Here is a 23,434-nt window from a genome sequence, read left to right as displayed (position 1 = left end):
CTTGTATTCCAAAGAGATCATAAAGGAGGGAAAGGGGCCCACATGTACAAAAATGTTTGTGACAGCCCTTTTTGTAGTGGCAAGAAACTGGAAACTGAATGAATGCCTATCAATTGGAAAATGGCTGAATAAATTGTGGTATATGAATGTTATGGAATATTATTGTTCTGTAAGAAATGATCATCAGGATGATTTCAGAGAGGCCTGAAAAGACTTACATGAACTGATGCTGAGTGAAATGAGCAGAACCAGTAGATCATTGTACTTGGCAATAGCAAGATTATATGATGATCAATTCTGATGGACATGGCTCTCTTCAACAATTAGATGAATGAATCAAGCCAGTTCCAATGATCTTGTGATGAAGAGAACCATTCACATCCAGAGAGAGTACTGTGGGAACCGAGTGTGGATCACAATATAGCATTCTCACTCTTTTTGTTGTTGTTTGCTCAAATTTTGTTTTCTTTCTCATTTTTTTCCTTTTTGATCTGATTTTTCTTGTGCAGCATGATAAGTGTGGAAATATGTATAGAATAATTGCACGTGTTTAATATCTATTAGACTACTTGCCGTCTAGGGGAGGTGGTAGGGGGAAGGGACAGAAAAAATTTAAAACACAAGATTTTGTAAGAGTGAATGTTGAAAATTACCTATGTATATATTTTGAAAATAAAACTATTATGACAAAAAAGAACACATTCCCCCCATAAGCTAGAGGTGCTCTCCTACAAATACACACAGGATATGTGGGGAGAATTGACACAGAGAACATACATGTAAAAATATGAGACTAAGTGGCACACCTGTAGGTTACACACATAGGGAACATGTGGAAACAGGGGATCAGTGTGTGAGGGACAACTCATATCTCTTATGTAGTATGAGTGCATAAGTGATGCTTATCATGATATTCTTAACACAGGTATCCGAGTCTCTGACAGACAGGTGTGTTCTATGTTGGATATATTTCTACTAGACACTGCTTTGCTTGCCCTCAGGTTCTGGCTCATTTGAAACCCCCAGCTAGGCTGCTGCCAAACGTTTTATAAACTTAAAACCTATGAGCTTTATTCAGTTAACAATACAAACCAAAGTCAGAAAGACTCTTGCCCTGGTACTAGTAAAAGCTTCCTCCTCTGTTTTATTCTCTCAGAGTCTCCTATACTGCTGAGAACTTCAATTTTCTTGGAAAAGCATTCTCAGCCCCAGTTGCTAAGCTTCTTAGAACAAAGACAATATCATTCAAATTAGTTAATATCATTAGGCTCCAGGACTTGGGCCCCTTATTCAGAAGTCTTATCTTGGCTTAAATCTAAAACTTTAAAACCCAGTATATCCTCCAAATGCTAAAATCCCCCTTCCCTAACTACCTTGTATTCATTAATATGTATTTATTCTTAGATTGCAAGCTCCTTGAGGGGATCTTTCTTGTATCCCCAGAACTGAGCACAACCCCTGGCATATACTTAAGCAGTTAATAAATATTGGTTGGTGGATTAGTCTTTATTCTGTACATACTTACATATGTGCTTATTGTCTCCCCAAAGAGAATGCAAACTCCTTGAGGATAAGGATCCTTTCAGTTTTTGAAGTTATATCTTCAGCATCGAGCATAATGCCTTACTAAATGTTTCCTGGATGGATGAATTATTCCATATGCTTCCCATTTCATTCTCTGAAAGCTTACTTATAAACTAGATAATTTTACATACCTAAAATATACGAAAGCTCTGAGGATTCGGTGTTACTCATCTTTTCCAATACTAAGACTGTTCTTTTCTTGTATGTAGGTGAGTGTGTGGAAAAAAGAACAGAGAGAGGCAAATCTCTGCTCTGCCAGTGGACCCTTGGCCAGTTAAAGGAGTCTGGCTTGGCCGTGGCTTCCAATGTGCTGTGATGCGGGCAAAGGAGCATGAATATAATATAAGAAATGCTGGCTTGGAATTGAGCAAATTGCTTTTGATTCAATTTGACAGACATCTATTGAGCCCCTGGTGTGTGCCAGGCATTATATTAGGCACTGGGGATAAAAAGACAAAATAGTGCCTGCCCTCGAGGAGTTTACATTCCACCAATGTGAGCTTTATGTCTCTGAGACTCAGTTTCTGCTTTAGTAATGTGAGAGGGTTGAACTACATGATCTTGGAGCATTTAGAGTGGGAAGGAAACTTGGAAACCATCTCCTCTAATCCTTTTGTCTTACAGAGAAGGAAATAGTCCCAAGGAGGTCAAGTGGATTGCTCAACTTCATATGGTCAGCAAATAGTGGAGCTGTAATTCAAACTAGGCCTTCCATTGTAGATCTATTAGATCCAATGCTAAACTGCCCTTTATCCCACACACAAGCAGTCTGTGTTTATAAAGAATCAATTTTCCTCAATGGACTTGACTCATAGAATCTCTGTTATCCCCATAGAGAAGAGGGCAGGATGGCAGAATTTTTGCTACTTTATAGATGGAGGAATCAGGGTAGAGAAAACTTGTTTAAGGACACTCAAAATGCCCAGGAGAGTTAGGAATAGAGCAGAAATGTAGACAATCTTTCAAGTGTAATTTTATTTTACTATCAGGTCACTTTACTTACAAAGGCTTAACACTAAGTTCTGGAGAGGTTATCAGTGATGGTCTGCTACCTTACCCCATTATTCTCTAACTTTCTGCTCTACAGTTCACTTTCTATTATTAAAAATGATCCCCCAAAAGCCCACAAGAGTTTTTGTTTATGTGGGTCATTTCTACTAACATTTACCACATTAGAAATGAAAAAGCCTTAGTATTATTTTTAAATTGTTATGACATTGTGGCTGTCTCTCCTGATAGAAGATCTGGGAGTTTTTATGGACTGCAAGCTCAATGTGGATCAACAGTATGGTCATGGTGACTGAGAAATACAAGGTGATTTTAAGCTACATTGAGAGACACTGTGTAATAAACTCCTGTCCTCTCCTGATCAGGTCACATCATTAGTACGAAGTTCTTCAAGGGCCACGTTTTAAGAAGTATATTGATAAAATAAAATGATAATGAACCTTGAGGCCATGTCATTGGAGGATCAGCTAAAGCAACTAGAGACACCTATACTGGAGTAGAGAAGACTAAAAAGAGATATGGTTACTGTTTTGAAGTATTTGATGCATTGTTGTTAAGAGGATTTTTTTTCAGGTATAGATTGGCTACTTAGGTATCTTCTAACTTGGAAATTCTGTAGCAGAGAATTCGTGACTTGGAGTTGGCCTTCATATTTCAGGGATTATTTTTGGATGCCTGGGGACTGGAAAGGAGTCAGTTCAAGGTGACTTGATGGCTGGTTCTCCTCTGGTGGGAGAATTGGCTGTGAGTAGGCTAAGGGTGGACTCTCTCCCTTTGGCATTCTATTTTGAGTGATCCAAGACTAATGCTTACCTCTCTGGGGAATTGGTTCAAGGAGAACTGGGCTGAGTCCCTTTCTTGCTTGTGGGGCTAAGATGGGTGGGAGTTGCTTTAGGAAAATGCAAGTAACCTAAAGTTGATTCCCTCCCTTTTTTGTGAGGTAGGGGATGAGTGTTATTCCTCCTTATTTGTGTGATGATTAATTCTGAGTTGCCAAAGGCTTATGGTTCCTCTTTGTTTGAGGGGTTAGTTCTGGGTGATTTAGGGACTAATCCTTCCCTGTTTTTTTTTTTGGGGGGGGATAAATTATAAATATTCTAAGGTTTATCTCTTCCTGATCAGATGATTAGGTGATGAGAACTAACCCTTCCCTTTTGGAAGTATAAAATACTTTCTTGCCTGGGGGTATCCATGCTAGAAAACAATGTTTCTCCTTATCCCAGTACAGCAATCTCTCATCAGCATTTCCCATCTGGCTCAGAGGTTTTGATTTGGGTTTTAGGCTATTTACTTTTGCTCAATGCAGCTTTGAAATCTCAGGAGAGCTGATGGTGGGCAGTGGTTTGGGGAGAATGGGGAAGGAGGAAGTCCGAGATGACCAAGATTCTCTTCTCCTAACATTGTAATTGTGGGAAAGAAGGTCATTAAAGAAGCTTGTTTTTCTGCCCTTGTATGTTGCAGGTGTGCTTTGGCTGTCTGTGGTTTCAGAAGTGTTATACATCCTTCTCTTGGTCGTCGGATTCAGTCTCATGTGTCTAGAGCTCTTCCACTCTAGTAACGTCATAGATGGGCTCAAGCTCAATGCCTTTGCTGCTGTCTTCACTGTGCTGTCAGGTAAAAGACCTTTCTAATTTTTGAATATGATGGAAAAAGCAAATGCAAGGAATTGATTGTACCTTTGTGTATAAGTTCATCCCAAGCTCATTGTAGATCAGAGTTTTAAAAAAAAAAATAGTTCTCCTGATGCTAAGGGAAGTGATTAGAACCAAGAGAACATTGTCCACAGCAACAATATTATGTGATGATCAATTCTGATGTATGTGGCTCTTTTCAACAATCAGTGATTCAGGCCAATTCCAATAGACTTGTGATGGAAAAAGTCATCTTCATCCAGAGAGAGGACTATGGAAACTGAATGTGGATCACAACATAGCATTTTCACCTTTTTGTTGTTGTCTTTTTTCTCTTTTTTCCTTTTTGATCTGAATTTTCTTGTGCAGCATGATAAATGCAGAAATATGTATAGAAGAATTGCACATGTTTAATTATATATGTTGGATTACTTGATCTCTAAGAGAGAGATGGGGGAAGAATGCGGAAAAAATTTGGAACACAAGGTTTTGCAAGAGTTAATGTTGAAAATTATCTATGCATATATTTTGAAAATAAAAAGTTGAAAAACAAGAAAAAAAGAGAAGAGCTATTTGCCAAAAATCCTTGCTGCTAAAACTCCATAACTCATCCATTTTTTTCTTTAAATAAGTCATAAAAAAGACAGCAGGCAAAAACCGCCTTCTTTCTAGTCTGTGAGGAGAGAGTAGAGAAATCATAAGTTTGTATTTCTATAGCATTTGGAGATTTTCATCTCACACAAATCAGACTGTATAAATACTGCTATTTCTATTCTTCAAATCAGGCTGCCGAAAGGTAAGTACCATACCTGGTGTGTCACATGGTTTTGTGATTTAACCTGGTCATTTTGATTTCTAGTCCAATCCTCTCTTATGCTCACATTTCCTCTTTAATCAAGAATATGATAATATAGTAAGACACAAGAAAAAAGAAACTTAGATATACACACCAACCAGATGGTTAAATGAGACCAAAAGGGCAAGTAGGAGTAAGATAGAATTTTATAAATGTGTCTGGAAGAAAATAAACACTAGAAAGAAAATATACTACTTGAGAAGACAGGAGATGCAATTAGTGATGATTCGAAAATAGCTAAGCTTCTGAGTGTTTTGTCTGCTTCAACAGGAAAAATAAGAAAGTTAAGAAGTTTAGGAAGTGTCGAACAGCTTAAATATAGCAAATGCTTGTAAAGGGCACGAAGAAGCCCTAGGAATGTTTACACATCTGCCAGTCAGTAGGAAACTCTACAAATCTGGAAAATGAACACTGAGGATCATAGAGTCAAGAGATTCAGGGTGTGGATCTGGACTGGGGTCATTGCAAGGGAGGGTATTCCCCAGTTCAGAAGAGCCCCAAGAAACTGAGGCAATTGCAGAATCTATTGGAAGAATTGAGTGTGGGAAGATAAAGACAGCCATACCCTACACAAGAACAGATTGTCAGAGCTGGAAAGGGGAGCTTGGAAGTTACCTGGTTTGACCTTCTCCTACAGTTGAGACAACTGGAGTTTAGAAAGGGAAATTGATTTGGCTCAACATTATACCACCAAGTTTGTATGAAAATTTTAATTAGAATCCAAATATTATGACTTATAATACAACTCTTTTTAACTAATTTCAATTTTCTTGTTTGTAAAATGGGGATAATAATAGCACCTGTCTTGTGGTGTAAGGATCAAAAGAAATTAGGTAATTTAAAATACTTTGCAAACCTTAAGGCGATATATGAATTTTAATTATTATAATTATGAGCTATATTGTTCTTACCTCCTAATGACCTCAAAGAGCAACATCTAATTGAACTAGATGCCTTAAGTCTTCAGGATCAGTTATGTGATGTGTTGGACCAGATCCACAGTTTCAGGATGCTACAGTGTCCTTTACCCTTAAAGGCTCTTCTCAAGGACAGTCTCTAATAAAATGGAGGCCTTGGTATGATCCCAAGGGTTCTATGATCAACTAATTGAAAATAACATCCTCTCCTCCCTGGGATAACCAATTGAGGGGCTTGTCTTCAATACAGACACACAATCCCATTCATTATTATGGCCCCATGCTCTATCACCCCACACCTTCTTACTTTAGACCTTTTCTAGACCTGCAATCTCTCACCCTCAAATGTTCTCTACCAAGCATAGGCCCTTCAGAACACTTATAATGTTACTTTGCCCAGATATCCCCACCAGCAATTACAAAGGAAAAATTCCTCATCCTTCTACAATATACTTACATGCTGCCTGTTAAGTCACTGTGAGGCTGTGGCAGGTATGCCCAGGTGGGACAGGTTCTTTGTACCAGTGCAGTGGCTGATGACACAACCTCTGTGTCATTTTTCAATGGGACAGAGTGAATCACACAGAATTAACTGATGCAGAATTCAATTGTAATCTGAATCACTTATCTCATTACATTATTCCTCTTCTCCAAACATTCTCTTCTTCTGAGCATCCCTATTTCTATCAAAGGCCCTACAAGCCTTCTAGTCATCAAAATTCAAAATCAGTGTTCTCCGCAGATCCTTATTCTTATTCTCAGCACAAGTCTTGAAATTTTCTTCTCTGTAACATCTCTTTCCTTTGTTCCCTTCTCTACTCACATAGCAGACACTCTGGTTCAGGTCCTCATTACCTCTCACCTGAACTATTGCTCCTAATTAACATCTTTGCCTCAAGTCTCTCCTCTCTCCAGTTATCCTCCACAGAGGTCCTGGAGTAATTTTCCTAACTCACAGTCCTAACTTAGTTGCTCTACTAGGTAAATTCTAGTTGATTTTTGATTTTATTAATTTTAAAATCAAATATTTTTTTATTTCATCTTCTTTTGATATTTGGCCCAAGTTTTATACATACATAATTAATAGTACTATATTACATACATATCTATCTATCTATATCTATATCTGTATATCTCTATCTTTGTCTGTCTCTCTATAAAGATTGGAGACAATTGCTCTTGGAAGCAAAAAATGTGCTCCACTGGTATAATTCAGACCAGCCATGCTAGACCAGTTCTAACTTCTCTGATTCATCATTGATTGCTTCTCATACTGCTTCACAGTGTGTGGGAATAATGGAGCAGCAGGAGCCATGAACCCTGACCAATACAGACAGTCCTGAACAGCACACACACACACACACACACACACACACACACACACACACACACACACAATGATGGTGGAAGGGAAAGAAGTTCTAGGGTAGTTATCATGGCTATAACTCTCTGATATATTCTAACCTCTATCTCTTCATTATGTAATACTCCTTTGACTCTGGGTGGAGAGGGCAGTGAGTCCTTGAATAATATCCTGGCCCACCTTGTTTTTCTTATGTGAAAAGCAAACTGACTCCTGATTGGCTGAGAAACTTTGAGCCTTCTCTACTGTGTAAATGTGAAGAGATTTGGGGGAAGGAGAGATGGAGAATGATCTCACTAAGGAAGGATGCTTTTAGCTGTCTCTAGGGGCACTGGTATTAATATGTCCAGGAGTTAACTTCCCTACAGAGTCTCTGGCTCTGGGGCTTTTGTTAGCCTTTCAAAAGGTCAAGCATTGCCTTTTACTCATTTACTTAAAAGTAATTCTTTGTCTGTTGTCCTTTTTGAATTTTTCTCTCTCCAAAGCATCTTCACATTTAGTCAGCTCAGGGATTCAGAAGTCTTGCAGTCAATGAGAAGTCATTTCACTCTCTCTGTACATATCACAGTGAGACTTGAATCCATGTCTTCCTCATCCCAAGGCCAGCTTTCCCTGTCCACTATATCATGCTCTCTTTTCACCTCTTAATAGCCTAAAAGAAGGACGGGCACAATTATCAGCTTTATTTTTCAGCTGTTTCTGTTATGGTGAAAGCTGCAGAGAACAGGTTCCTCTACTAGCCATTCCTCTCAGCACTGTCTTCTGTAGGAGTCTGGGTCAGGACTAAGCTGGCCTTCAGGGATTAGGAACTTTGTGCCTGGATTTCTTCTCAATACTGAAGAAAATTGATTAAGACCTTAATAAGAAGTGGGAATCACCCACTGGAAAGGCAAGGAAAATGAAATAGAGGAATGATTGTGTGAAAATCCTTCTCTAGCACTGGCACAGTTTGCTCTTTCCCAATCCTACATTCTCTTTTCAAGCTCTGCATTTGGTAAGATGTTCAGAGAACAGAAAGTGACCTTTGAGGTCTGATCCAACCCTTTCCAAACTACAAATCGGGTCTATAAAAATCCCAGTAAGTGGTACTCCAGTCACTGTTTGAAGACCTCTAGTGAGTGATAGGGGGATTCACTACTTCGTGAGGCATCTCATTCCATTTTTTAATGTCTGTAGCTGTTTTTATACCTTTTTTCTTGTCACAGCAGAGATGTGAATCTCTATCACTGTGGCAGTATTGTTCCTCCCTGTTTCTTTGTCACTGTTACTTTTGTAGAACTATTAGCCCCTCCTCCACTTTGGTACTAGTGTTTTCCCCAGATTGTAGAAATCCATAATAATTTTCAAATTATTTTCAGAAGACTTAATCACTAGTGAGGAAGATAAGGAAAGGAAGAAAGAAAGAGGAGGAGAGAGGGAAGGAAGATGGAAGAGAGAGAAGATGAATTAAGGGAGAGAAAGAGAAAAACAAGGAGAGAAAGACACACCCTTGGAGGGAGAAAGGGGAACATAAGGAAGTGGAGGGAGAGGAAGAGGGGAATAGAGAGAGAGGAGGGAGGCAGAGAGAAGGAAAAGAAAGGGAGAGGTATAGGAAAAGGGAGAGAGGGAGGGAAAGAGAAGGGAGAGGAAAGGGAATAAGCAGGAGGAGAGAGGACTTCCATCATGCCTAATTTTTTAAAACTCACTGCCATGATCATCCATCCTCAGGAAGTGTCATGGTCTGTCATATCACTATTCCTCCATCCTCCTGCGATTGATCACCACCCTGGCTCGAGGTTGTTCAATGTTGTGTCTCTTCTCATTGCCTGTAGCTGCTTCCTGCTGTTTTGCTATCTTCCCTCAGAGATGGTGCCAGTTCTCACACAGCTGGCCTGTGGAGGGATTATATTTATGGAATAAAATATCCAGGACAAAAAAAAATTGTCTTTAGGCTAATTGGAAACTTTTCAACTCCTCCAGGCAAGACCAGAGTCAGAATGTCTCTCTGCTATTAAAACTTTCTGCTCTGCCACTCAGATCGCACCCTCTTCAGGCAGTTGGCAGAGCTGTTACTTGCCCTGCTCCCATGGGCTCCTGCTCCCCACACCCCAATCTCAAGCGGGGTGCTTCCCAGCTCTACCACTGAACTTCAAGTGTTGGAGGTGTTCTCTGCTCACCTTCTGGGTGCCTTTCTGCTCTGGGGCAGCTGAGCCAGGACCAGGCAAGTCTCTCCAGTGCTGGAGAAAGCTGGAGGGGCGGGAGAAATCACTGATCCTCAAGGAAGTCCTAGAGATAGAGAACATAAAAATGGACACAGTTGTGTCTCAGTAGTGAAGATATTTGTATCTGTGCTAGTTTTGTTGAGCCAACTCTCTCTTCAGTTTCCCCCTCCCTAGTTCTGTCCCTTGAGGCCGTGCAGAACAAATAGTCTGCGTGCGACAATGACAAATGTGGTATCTGGGGCGAGAAGCTCTGAACCATTATAATATCTGGATGCAATAGAGATGGTTCTCCATTTCCACAGGCCATCTTTCCTGATATTTGAAGAACCCCACTACCCCAGGGCCTTTTCTTCTCCAGGCTACCCATTCCTAATTTCCTCAACACATGGCTTCTAGCACAGTTTCCATTTCTCTCTACGCTCTTGTTCCTCTGCTCTAAACAGACTTACTCTATGATGTCATTGTCTTTCTAAAATGTAATATTCTGAAATAAAAGAACATTGCACATGTATTCTGTCCAGGGCCAAGAGCAGAAGAGTCATTTTCATGACTTTGAACACTGGATTTCTGATAATATAAGAGTTTGCTTTCTCTTTGGACTTCCATGGTGCAGTGCTGACTCATTGATTTTGCAATCCACTGGACTCCTCCTTTTGTTCTATTATTTTCTTTTTAAATAAGATCTTGATTATTTAAACTAAAGATAATTCTTTATATTTCTCCCTATCAAATTTCATCTTAGAAGATATGAGCCATTTTCTAGGCTCTCATGGTTGATGGATACATTTCTTCCACCTCCTGAAGTTATTATATATCTTTCTCTTTTTTTATGGTCTACTTCTTAGGGGGAAAAGCCATTTGCACTCAATGCCTACATTTACTTTTTAAAAATTCTTTTTATTATAGCTTTTTATTTACACGTTATATGCACGGGTAATTTTACAGCATTGACAATTGCCAAATCTTTTGTTCCAATTTTTCCCCTCCTTTCCCCTATCCCCTCCCCTAGATGGCAGGTTGACCAATACATCTTAAATATGTTAAAGTATAAATTAAATACAATATAAGTATATACTACATTTACTTTTTGATTTTGAACTCCTGACTCCTGACTTCTGACTTCATCATTCAATAGAAAATGGTCTTTCCAAACTTATCAATGATCTCTTAATTGCTCAATCCAATTTCCCAGTTTCACCATTAACAGCCACTTCTCAAAGATATGCCCTGATCCCTTAGTTTTCCTGAAACTACTCTATCCTGGTTCTTTTTTTATGTATCTGGTTTATCCTTCTAAGTGTCTCTTGCTAGATTGCCATCTAGATCCTAACTCTGGTCATAGTTGCAGCTCGGGGCTCTGTCATGGTCCCTGTTCTCCTTTTTCTCTCAAAACCATTTCTCCTGCTTATCTCAGTAGCAACAAAAGATAATAGAGCAATGGAGTGTCTTACACTTAAAATTTTTTAAAATCTGGGTTCAAATATCATCTCAGACTTTGAGAACTTGGTCAAATCACATTTCCTCTGCCTTAGTTACCTCTACTGTAAAATGAGAATGTTAGATTTGATAGCCCTAAAAGTCTCTTCCAGGTCTAATCTTTTAATTCCTAAAATGACATAGATTTCATCTCTTCTGAACTTTAATCTCATATCGCCAACCCTACTGAACATTTGTAATTGAATGCTTAATAAAAATCTCAAATTCAACTTCTCAGTTTCTGTTGAGCAAGCTATCAATCTTCCAGTGTCCCAGGCCTGCCAACTTGGAGTCATACTCAACTCCTTATCCTTCTTCACCCTTCATATCCCATCAGTTGCCAAATTTTGTTGATTCTACCTCTACAATATCCCTTGCCTCCATCTTCTTCTCTTCATTTATGCAACCGTCACCCTAGTTCAGATCCTCATGGCCTCTCATCTGGAAAGGCAATGCCTCTTCTGATTTTCTTGTTTTGAGTCCTTTCCTTTCCTTAATCCTTTCTCTATCAGCTGCAAAATTGATATTCCTAAAGCACAAGGTCAACTATGTCATTCTCTTACTCCAGAAATTCCCATGTTGCCTCTAAGATAAAATGCAAACTCCTTTAAAATCCTTCATAATCTGGCTCTGTTCAATAAATCTTTTCAGGTTTGTTTGACCTTATTCCCCTTTGTATATTATTAGTTCCATCCAAAGGCCTACAGACTACTCCCCAAACACTAGCTCTGCTATTGCTGTAAAAATAAGCCCCCAAATACAGAGTCTCTGTCTTTTCACAGGCTGACCTTATACCTGGGATGTACTTTCATCTCCTTCTTAGAATTCCTCACTCCTTTCAAAGCTTAGCTCCACCGCCACCCCTAAAAAGGAAACTAATTTTGAATTCCATTCACTTGCTCTAGTGCCCTCCTGGCCCCCACCCAGCTCCTGAAAGTCTCTTGTATTTAACTTATGCATATTTTGATCATATTTAATCTGTGTTCATTTGTTCTCTCCCATTAAAATAAAAATTCTCTGAATGCAGGGACTTGTTTATTTTGGCTTTTGGATCCCCAGAGTATTGTGCTTGAAACATAACAAATGCTTAATAAATGCTGGAGAGATGAATGAATAACTTCTTTTCAGTGAAGCAATTATAATTATCACCTGTTATTTAAAGAGAATGCAGTTCTTTTTTTTTCTTGCTAATTTCTCCTTTTCAGCAGAAAATATTTTCATTTAAAACTTGACACTTAATAAACTTTTATTCATCTATTTCACTCCCATGGTCTCGGGATGCAGAGGAATTAGTCCCTACCATTTCACAATGGGTTTCCCTGTTTTACCTCCAATAAATAAGTCTGGGCTAGAGAAGGAAGATGCCAAGTTCAATGAGCAGCACTCACTATCACTTTCCCAGAAGCAAGCAAATAGCACAGCCAAGGTCTGGAAGAGAATGTGGTAGAGTTTTGCTGAGATGGTTCAAGAGGTAGCATGATATAACTGGACAGAAAAGTGACTTGGAGTCAGAAGACCTAGAATAAAATCTTTCAGCCACTTATCCATGTGACTGTGAACAAATCCCTTCATCACTCCGAGAACTGACTTACTCATCTGCAAAATGGGGTTATATTAATACCTGTATTATTTACTCTGCAAGGATATTATGAGCAAAAATCCTTCCTAGAGGAAGAATAGGGTTTATCTAATTGTCAAAGAAAAATATTACTTTGAAAATTAGTGATTAGGTGATCGAAATCACCTGATGTCAGTATACAATTAAAAATAAAATAATGGAGAATGCATTTTAGAAGAAAAAAGTCTCATTTCAAGGAAATGATAGGACCTCTTCAAAAGTCAGTAGTAGGATATTCCAAGTACCGATGTTTTAAAAGAATATTTTGTGGTGGAAATAAAATTTACTTAGAAAAAATAACTGTACTATAGCTATGTTTTAGTGAACATTTTATTAAATACAGTGTCTGAAAAATAAATTCAAGTTGACTTGAGTTATGAGGACCATCACAGATTAGAAATTGGATAACTGCAAATCTATATGGGGAAGTGTCCATGCAGGTAACAGAGAATTGGGGCCTGTGGATGAATAGCATGCTAATTCCATTTTTCACATGGTATTAAAGCTGGATTTGTTGTAAATATACTACTGGAGCCATCAAAACAGCAAGAGACCAAAAAAACCTGTTAGGATTGCAAAGGAGATTTACCCAAGGACAAACTAGAACTTATACCACTAGAAAATAAGTTAACATGGAGCATAATATTTAATCAAAGAGAAAAAACTGAAAAACAGTACTTACTGAATAGGAACTAGGGAGGATGTTAGAGTGCAAATGGGATTGCCATTATACTCTAGTGTGTCAACCTCAGAAACGCCCGCATCATTTGGCATGTTCAAAATTGTTATTTAAGCATTTGTGGGTCCCATTAAATGCTGCTTAATATTTATTGTACCAGTCTAGCTTCTTCTATAAGGCTTGAGGATGGAAAAAAAGATAGTGAAATCAATAACTCTCATTTATATGGCATTGTAAGATTTGCAAAGTTCTTTTCTCATGAGCACTCTATGAGATCTCAAGTAGAAGTATTAGCTTCATCATTTTGCAGAAGAAGAAACCAAGGTCCATAAAAAGGAACTGACTTGGGATCATAGATTTAGTTGGAAGAGATCTCAGAAGCCATCAGCTACTACTTGCCTAATGCTCACATAGTTAATAAATATCAAAGGCCAAGACACTTAAATGAGACTTAAAGCCAAGAGCTCTCTGACTTCCATCACCTGATATCTGGAGAGGTGATTTGATCAGTCATAAAGTCGTACAGATCAGTCATAGCTCACATTTCCAACTCATTGCTGTGGGATAGTTGCTATTATTAACTCCATTTGATAAATGAGAGAACTGAGGCTTAGACAGGTTAACGGCTTCTTTCTCACAAAGCTTGTAAATGTCTAAGGCAGGATTTGAATCTAGGTCTTCCTCCAGCACACTATACAAAACTATTTCTCATAAATAATAAAATTGAAATTCAAATACAGATGCTTTGTCTGAAATGAGAAGAATCAATTCTAAGGAAGGGTGAAAGAAAAAAGAGGGAGGAAAAAGAAGAGAGGAAAGAAGGAAGAAAGAAGTAGGGAGGGAAGAAAGAGAGAAGAAAGGGAAAGAAGGGAAGGGAGGAGAGTGAAAAGATGAAGGAAGAAAATCTAAGGTAGGATTTGTGCTTTCTTTGGACACAGCAGAATTGGATAAAGTTGGCAAACTTCAGCCTGCTCTGCAGTGGGCTCAGTAGAAAGCCTATTGGTGGACCTGTTCCTTGGGACCCCTGGAGAAAAGAAATGGGAACCATCAGAGTTTCTTTGTAATGAAAACTGTCTCTGAGTGTGTCTATATCACTGTCTATATCAATACCACCTACTTGTTCCAAAATGTCTGGTTAGAGCAGAAACTTGTTGGTAATATCTGAAGTGTCAGAAAGGTAGTTTCTAATTAAGGAGAAACTTAACCTTTTGAGGAGCTCTCTTTCTTAACATGCTTTTAAAAAGTATGAAAATAGGTCTATTTAGAAGGAATTTCCATTGTTCTCTTCTCCCTGTTCTTTGAGTCAACTTTTCCATATCTCCATCCATTGGGTCAGTTAGCTGAAGTCCCATCCAATCCCAGCCTGTTGGACAAAGAGCTGCACTTAAACATGGCGTGCCAGATAGGCATCAGTGTGTAATAGGGATTAGAGCCTACAAACCCTTAGACAGAAACCACCTGCTGCCATAGCTAAATTCTCCCAGTCATTCCCTGCCTTCAGTCCCTCTCCTGATCAGGCCATCCTCCACACAGGTGCCAAGTTGATATTTTTGAAACATAAATTTGACAATGCCATCCCCCCTTAAAAATCTTCAGTGTCTCCCTATTGCCTTTAGAATAATATACAGATCCTTAGCTTGACATTTAGAACCTTAAAGACTCCCACCTTTTCCTTCTTATTTCATATTATTCCCCTTCATTTCCTCTTATTCTAGTTATGCTGGCAGTTTCCCCATAGATGATATTCCCTCTTCCACCCCCATACCTTTCCATGGGTGTTACTCCAGATCTGGCCACTCTCCCTCTCTATCTTTACTTGATAGAATCTCTTGCTTGAATTAAAACCCAGTTCTTAGCTTCTACCTATAGCTTTATCATTTGCCCTTCCCATTAGTTCTTGTGTTCTTCAAATTACTTTGTATATATTTCAAAATAGTTTACTTATGTACATGTTTTATCTCCACATACCCCCGTAAAATGTTGATATATTTGATGAAGGAAGTAATTTCTTTTTTTCTTTATATCTAGTGTGCCCATCACAGTCCCTTGCTCACAGGCTCTTAAATGTCTGTTGAATTTAATTGAGTTGATGAATTGTGTGAACTTAGGAAAATTGCCTCATTTATATGGACCTCAGTTTCTTCATCTACAAAATGGAGAGATTACATTAGCTAATCTTTCATTGATCTCTAGTTCAAAACTTTGAACATTCTGTGATTCTGAAATATAATTCCATCCATTCATTCAACATGCATTTATTCAATATTTGCTATGTGTCAGGCCCCAGAGATACAAAGGCAAAATAAACAGTCTCTGCTTTCAAGGAACTTATATTCGTTCGAAGGTGAATCTATAAACACAGAGAAGAAAACCCAAATTATATACAAAGCCAATATAAAATTAAGTATTGGGGTGAAAGTAGAGGGGAGGTTTGGGATGATCCTAGTTATTTTTCTATAGGAGATGGTACTTGGACTAACCATTGGGAGAAAAAGCTCCCAACAAGATAGAGATTCTAAGGGACGGAAGGAGGACATTTTACACATGGGAGTGTGTCAGTACAAAGTCACAAAGATGGGAAATAGAATATCATATATGAGTAACAGCAAAGGTTGGTTTGGCTAAAATCTAGAGTCCAGGATAGTGTAAAATGTGATAAGCCTAGAGAGAAGGGATGGAGCCAGATTGTTAATGGTTTAAAAGCAAAGAGAGGCATTAGTGCTTTATCCTAGAAGCATTTGGAAGCCCCAGGAGCTTCCTGAGCAGGAAAAGGGCATGGTTAGACCTGTGTTTTAGGGTTATCAATCGAACCACCAGGGAGAGCTTGTGAGTGAGTTCATGGCTCTCCAGCCCCAAGCACCAGAAGCCTCAGGGCCTTAACAACATCACTATGTTGCTATGGTAGTGTTGCTATGGTAACCATGCATGTGTCTTCCCAAGCGGAGGAAGCTCAGACCAATGGCACCTACAGAAGTCCTGGTTCCCTTTTCCTTTCTAGGGAATAGGCTTATATGTATACATAGGAAACTTCCCTTTGCAAGCTTCTCAAGGGAAGCACTGACTTGTTTTAACAGCATAGCATTAAGGAAAGGAAAAATGTATAAGTCACTCTAAATTGTTCTTGGATACTTCTGCAAGACTTATGGAAGGTAATAGCAGCACCCCTCTCTGTGCAGCTCTACCTCCAACTCAGCTTTGCCAAGCAAGAAAATGTCTCCTATCTTTGAAGCAGATATTTTCTCATCTCTCAGTTTCTCCCTGTGTGTTCTATAATGACAACAGCTCCGTTTTTTGTTAGCCAACAGGTGTTTATTTTATAAGCAACAGCCGGTTTAGTTAGCATAAACATAAACTGAAATAGGGAAATCAAAACTCAACTCTGGCTGAAATGGCTGGGAAAGGGGAATGAAAAAAGCCAAGAAGAGAATAGATGAGCAATAAGAAAATTCTCTTTTTCTCTGGAGGAAAGAAAGGAAAGGGAAGAGGACATCCTTGTAGTCTCCTGGTTTACATCTGGTCAACAGTCTTCTCTTGGCCATTGCCTCCATACCACACCAAGCAGCTCTCAGCTCGGATGGCTTTACTCCAGGAGCGCCGCTTCAACATCACCTTGGCCACAAGCAAGTTAACATCCTTTCTTTTTCAAAATGATAGAGAACCTTAGTTCTCCTTCCCCCATATGACTAATCTTTCTCACGCTTTTGCTGGATCTTCATTCATGCCTTATGCACTACCTGTGGGTACTATAAGGGTCTGTTCTGAGCACTCTTTTTTTCACTATCCATCCTCATTTGGTAACCTCATTAGGTCCTTTGGATTCAATTATTATCTCTATGCAGAACATTTTTAGATCTAGGTGTACAATGCTGGAGAAACTGAGGCAAGGCAGAGATTAGAGGGGGTTTAATATTTTAATAGTGGAGAGTTGGATTGTTGGCCAAACAGGATCCATGGCCAAACAGCCGGCTGAATTAGACTCTTGTCTCAAAGCATTCGGCAACAAGCAAGGGATTCCAGAGACTCATATAGGACTCCAGTGATGGGGGAAACAAAGGCAGGGAAGAGGCGGAACACTGGGTGGGTGCGAGTTCCAGGAAAGGACCATAAATTCAGTTCTGACGGGTTGGAGGTGAAGAAGCGAGGAGCCAGGAAGTCTGAAGCAGAAGATGCCCAAACATTTGAGATAAGCCACTGAGGGGTTTTATGACTCTTTGGAATGCTAGACCAGCCAGAGCTTCCAGCCCTAATTATCTTAGTCCTAAAGGCAGGGTTGCCACCAGGGAGACTGAGGCAGAACAATTCCAGGAAACTGAGGCATAACATTTGTCTATTCCTAGTTTCTCCTGAGCTACAATCCTGCATCACCCATTTTCTATTGAAAATTTAGATATACATGTCCCCAAAACATCTCAAATTCAGCATGTTGGAAACATAACTATCCTTTCAAACTCTCCCTTCTTCCATACTTTGCTGTTGCTATAGAGGGAGGGGCAGTAGCATCTAGGAGAAAGGTCAAGTAGAAGAGCTGGCATTTGAGATGAGAATGAAACCAAGACAAGAGCAGGAGTATCATGTTTGAGAAGTAGCAGATGAGCTAGTCTGGTGGGATCCAAGAGAATGGAGAGGGAACCAGAATAGAAGAATATTGGAAAAGTAGAAAGAAGATGTTTCCAGGAGACTTTTCTCCCCAGCTGCTACTGCTGTCCCCTTTCTGTTGTCTTCCATTATCACTGTCCCAATCATATAAGTTCAAAACCTCAGCGTCACCCAATCAGATGACAATTCTTGTGATTTCTCTCTCTGCAACATGACTTGAATAAGTCTCCTTTTCTGCACTTATACAGGCACCTCATCTCTTGTCTGGACCAGGACAATAGCCTCCTAACTTTTTTCCTCCTTCTAAAAATACCCTTTTCACACAGTTGCCAAAACATCCTTCCTAAAGTGTGGGTTACAGTATGGGTTAAAGTGTTATTACATCCATCTCCTAATTCAACAAAATCCAGTAGTATTATTGCATATGGGTTCAAATTTTGTTTATAATTTAAAAGTCCAGCTTTTGCCTCTGAATCTTTAGACATGTCAGGGATATTCTTATTCAAAACCCACAACTCAAGACTCAATTCCAGTTCCTTCTTCTAGGAGACCTTTCTCCTCCAGCTGCTGTTGGAATGCCCTCTCAAGTCACCTTCCATCTTCTCTGTAGTTGTCATGAATGCTCTGAATTATTATAGCCCTCTTTCTACCTTAGAATATAAGCTTCTTAAGGGCAGGTACTTTTTGGACTTTGTCTTTTTATCTCCAACTTTTTACACCATTCCTAGCATATAGTAAGTACTTAATGAGTGCCTTTTGATTGATGAATTCTATCCTAAATTAAATTCCAGGCTACTTAAACTTAATGATTGCTGAGTAAACCAAACAGCCAGCAGGCAACAAGCTGCTCTCCTATCTGATTATGTGGTTCTGCCTCACAGGTGGCAAAAAAGCTGATTATATCATTTTGGCAACTGTACAAAGGATGGATTGGAGAAAGGTGAGACTTTAGGCAAGCTGACAAATTATTACATACTATAGACCTGCTAAATTAGCTTTGATGCTATCCATCTCTTTTCTCTAAATTCAAATGAGAAATAATAAGAATTGGGGTATTGGCCTTATATGGGGAAAGAAGGAAATGGAGGCAAGAGATATGATTAGGAGAAAAAGCAGCACTTAGCAATTGATTGGCTATGTAGCATGAGACTGAGACAGAAAAAATAGAGGAGGATGAATGACTCTGAGCTTGATGACTAGAAGGATAGGGACACCTTCAACAGATACCTTTTCTTTTCTTTTTTTCATAATAGCTGAATAATTTTCATATGGTGTATGAATGTTATGGAATATTATTGTTCTGTAAGAAATGACCAGCAGGATGAATACAGAGAGGCTTGGAGAGACTTACATGAACTGGTGCTGAGTGAAATGAGCAGAACAAGGAGATCATTGTATATAACAACAACAAAACTATATATGATGATAAATTCTGATGGACTGGCTCTTTTCAACAGTGAGATGATTCAGGTCAGTTCCAATGATTTTGTGATGAAGAAAGTCATCTACACCCAAAGAGAGGACTGTGAGAACTAAGTGTGGATCACAACATAGTATTTTCACTCTTTTTGTTGTTGTTTGCTTACATTTTGTTTTCTTTCTATTTTTTCCTTTTTGATTTTTCTTGTGCAGCATGATAATTGTAGAAATATATATATATATATATATATATATATATATATAGAAGAATTGCACATGTTTAATATATATTGGATTACTTGCCATCTAGGGGAGGGGGTGGGGAGAAGGGGGAAAATTTGGAACAGAAGGTTTTATAAGGGTCAATGTTGAAAAATTATCCATGCATATGTTTTGAAAATAAAAGCCTTAATAAAAAGAAAGGCATAAAATAAAATTCAACGTATTACAAAAAAGTAAAATGTCTAGGAAAAATTTTAAAAAATAATAGCTTTTTATTTTCAAAATATATGCAAAGATAATTTTCAACATTCACCTTTGCAAAACCTTGTGATCTAAATTTTTTCTTCCTTCCTTTATCCCATCCTCCCTAGACAGCCATTCTTCTATACATATCTGTATAATTATGCTGCAAAGAAGAATCAAATAAAAAAGGAATAAATGAGAAAGAAAAAAAGCAAGCAAAAAATAACAAAAAAGATGAAAATACAATGTAGTCATCCACATTCTAGTCCCCATGGCCCTCTTTCTGGATGCAGATGGCTCTCTCCATCACAAGTCTATTAGAATTGGCCTGAATCACCTCATTGTTGAAAAGAGCCATGTCTGTTAACAGATACCTTTTCAAGAGGCTTTTCAAGCATTAAAGGAAAGGGCACAGGACTTAGAATCAGAAAAGATGTGTTTTTGAATCCCATTTTTGCCACTCACTAGCTAAGTATGGTAGGTTACATTATACCAATCTTATTGCTTCCACTTTCTCTCTATCTTTTACATATAGCTCACCTCTACACATATAGCCATCACCTTAGTTAAAGCCCCCATCATCTCCAGCTTGAATTATACAGTAGCTTCATAATTGGCAAGCACCTGTCTCAAATATATCTCTATTGCAATCCATCTCCACACAGCCACTTGAAGAGAATTTCCTAAAGCAAAGGTATCCATCTCTCCCTTCCCCTCCCATGCACAAATTTAATTAACTCCAATGGCTCCCTATTACCTCCAGGATCAGATATACCCTCTTCTATTTGACATTTAAAGTTCTTCACAATCTTGCCCTTTCCAGCCTTATTACACACAACTATGCAGCCAAATTCATTACCTTGCTGTCCCTCATGCATGATATGATCTTACATCTCCTTTTTCTGTGTCTTTGCACACCCCAGGTTTGCACCCCCACTTCTATCTCTTGGGGATATTCCTTTGAGATTCACCTTAACAATCCACCAACTTCTGCATCAAATCTTTCCTTGTCTCCCTTCCCTTTGCTGCTAATGCCTTCTCTGAAAGTGACCTTTTAGCTCTTTATATGTCTCACATGTGCTTATACATGTATGTTTTCTCCCCCTTTAAAATGTTATCTTTTTAAGTCAGGGACTGTTGTGTATTTAATAAATACTTGTTGATCACTTCACTTTTCTGAGCCTTGGTTTCTCCATCTGAAAAAACGAGGACAACAATCCCTACTTCATAGTTATATTAAGTGAAATTGAATTATGTGCAAATGGTATCTATTTTTAATATTCGAGCTATTTGTGCCTGGATATAATAGTATTGTTGAGTCATAGTAGATTAGATCTAGAATCAACCAACAAGTATTTATTAAACACCTATTATATGTCAGGAACTGTGCTAAACCCTGGGGATATAATTATAAAGAATGAAATACTCCATACTCATAAAAAGCTTACATTCTAATGAGAGACACAATAATACACACACACACATACATACATATACACATAAATATGAAATGAATAAATACAAATGTCTACAAAGTAATTAACCACAGGGTAGTTTGGGAAGGAGGACACTAGTAGTGGAGAGGGAGAGTGGAGACAAGAATAGGCTTTGTACAGATGATGGTGTTTAAGGGGAATTTTTGTTTTACCAGTTGTATTTTTTATTTAAAAAAAATCCTATCAGTCCACCCCTCCATTCTCAAACATTCCCCCATTTTCCTTCCCAATAATCACCTCAAACACAATGGTTTTCATTATGACCATTTTGCCCTGCCCTGGGAGAGTGACACACAGGACAGGGGTTTAAAATGTAAACTTTCATTTTCCCAAAAAACACACATGCAGAGATGAGCTGAGTTGGGGTAGGTAAGGGTAAAAGAGTACCTGATGGTATCACAGAGATCTATTGTACCTAAGTCTCTTGTTTTGCTCCTAAGGAAGTTGAGATTCTATGAGGTAAAATGAGCCAAGGAAGATTGTTTGAGGATGGGAGACTCTAGAGGGGAAGAAAGATTGTTAGGAAATGGAAAATTTGCGTAAAGCAGTAAGATTAATTTGTTCAAATCCCTTACTTGATTGCACAAAGTCATCTCAGGTGTAGTTCCTTTGTGGGCTATGGGACTAAGTTGATTTCCTTGTTTTCCTTCCTCGATGACTAGAAAAAATAGACTATACCCACTGTGTGGGAGGCCAAGTCTCTCTGCATAAGTTTGACAACTGATCAATCCTTTCTGCCTCCCTTCCTCAGCTATTATAGGGCCAGTAGTGAGTTAAAAACACCAGCTCACGATCTAGGTCTGGAAAGATGAACAAATCCTAAGAATTGGGTTACCTTTGACTTTTGTGGGTTCAGAGATCAGATAAATGCATGCATCAAAAAGACAGAGACCAGAGACAGAGAAAGGTAGGAGTCTAAAGTCCTTACAAACAAATAATCAGCAAACAGGAAATTTTCAGGAACTGAGAGCGAGCTAAAGCAAGTCAAAAAATAGATGTATGGCATGAACAATAAGGAAAAGTCCCTAATACAAAGGCAATTGTCTCTTCCATCTTTTATTTCTGTTTCTTTCCTTATGAGTACCAGTCTTGAGGAAACTTAGACAGCAAGTGATGATAACAAAAGTGATATCAAGTAGTCTGGCAGAGACTGTTTAGTCTCCTCTTGAAACAATTCTGCTTCATAGTCTGACTCTTTTATTAGCTCAGCTCCAGCCTTATTCCTTCTTTGTATCTGTCCTATCCTCAGCCCTTTCAAAAGAAGGGTAATGGGGATATTGCTTCTCTTGGCCACAGCCCTAACATGGGAATCATCCTCTTCCAGGAACAGTGTCACAAATATATAAAATAAGTATGATAGACCTGAGTCCCCTGGAATGATGGAATGTTCTTCTATACTCTATAGGAAAGGAAAGGTTGGATAAATTCATTTCTTTTGTGCTCCATCCGTTGTGAATAAAGTACTGTCTTTCATAAGGACTGATCATTCTACTGAACCACAGCCAATAGGCCAATAGGACATCAGTCGACCAGTTGAATCTTTATTTAGCCCTTTATTTAGTTCTAGGAACTGTTCTAGACTCTGGGGATACAAGTACAATGAATGGTACAATTCCTACTCTCAAGGAGCTTACATTCTATTGGGGGAGATAAGTACATATATTAACATATACATATAACACATGTTATATTAGCTCGATACAATTAAAAGAAGTTTGATACAAAGTAGTTTGGGAGGGAGAATATTAGCATTTGGTGGGAATCAGGAAAGACTTGTAGAAAACTCTTGAGCTTCCCTTTAAAAGAAAGGGACTCTGAGGTGAAGGTCAGGTAGGAGTATTTCCCGGGCGTGTGAGATGACTAGTCCAAATGTGCAGAGTAAAGAGATAGAGGATTGTGTGTGGAACAGAGAACAGAGAAAAATTCAGTTTGTTCGAGTGCAGAATGGAGAGTAATGTTGGAAGAATTCCTAAAGATAAGTTAGGGCCAGACTGTGTAGGACTTTAAAAACTAAACAAGAGTTTATGTTGATCATAGAGGCAATGGGAAGCCACTGGCATTGATTGAATAGAATGGGGTGCCATAGTCAAATTTCTTCTTAAGGAAAATTACTTGGGTAGCAATG

At 38.7% G+C, this 23,434-nt stretch overlaps 1 protein-coding gene across 2 annotated transcripts in view; it reads left to right on the top strand.

Annotated features, from left to right (window-relative positions):
* The window catches only part of GSG1L (GSG1 like), a 361,289-nt gene that overhangs the window by 204,564 nt on the left and 133,291 nt on the right, over window positions 1–23,434 (top strand). For both annotated transcript variants that reach the window (XM_031962802.1, XM_031962806.1), the window contains exon 3: window positions 4,054–4,206. In XM_031962802.1, coding sequence (XP_031818662.1) covers window positions 4,054–4,206 — 153 coding nt within the window. The remainder of the gene's footprint in view (window positions 1–4,053; window positions 4,207–23,434) is intronic.

The sequence above is a fragment of the Sarcophilus harrisii genome, chromosome 1 (genome assembly GCF_902635505.1).
Source record: "Sarcophilus harrisii chromosome 1, mSarHar1.11, whole genome shotgun sequence".
In the NCBI taxonomy this organism is placed as follows: domain Eukaryota; kingdom Metazoa; phylum Chordata; class Mammalia; order Dasyuromorphia; family Dasyuridae; genus Sarcophilus; species Sarcophilus harrisii.
This window is presented reverse-complemented; position numbering and strand designations above follow the sequence as displayed.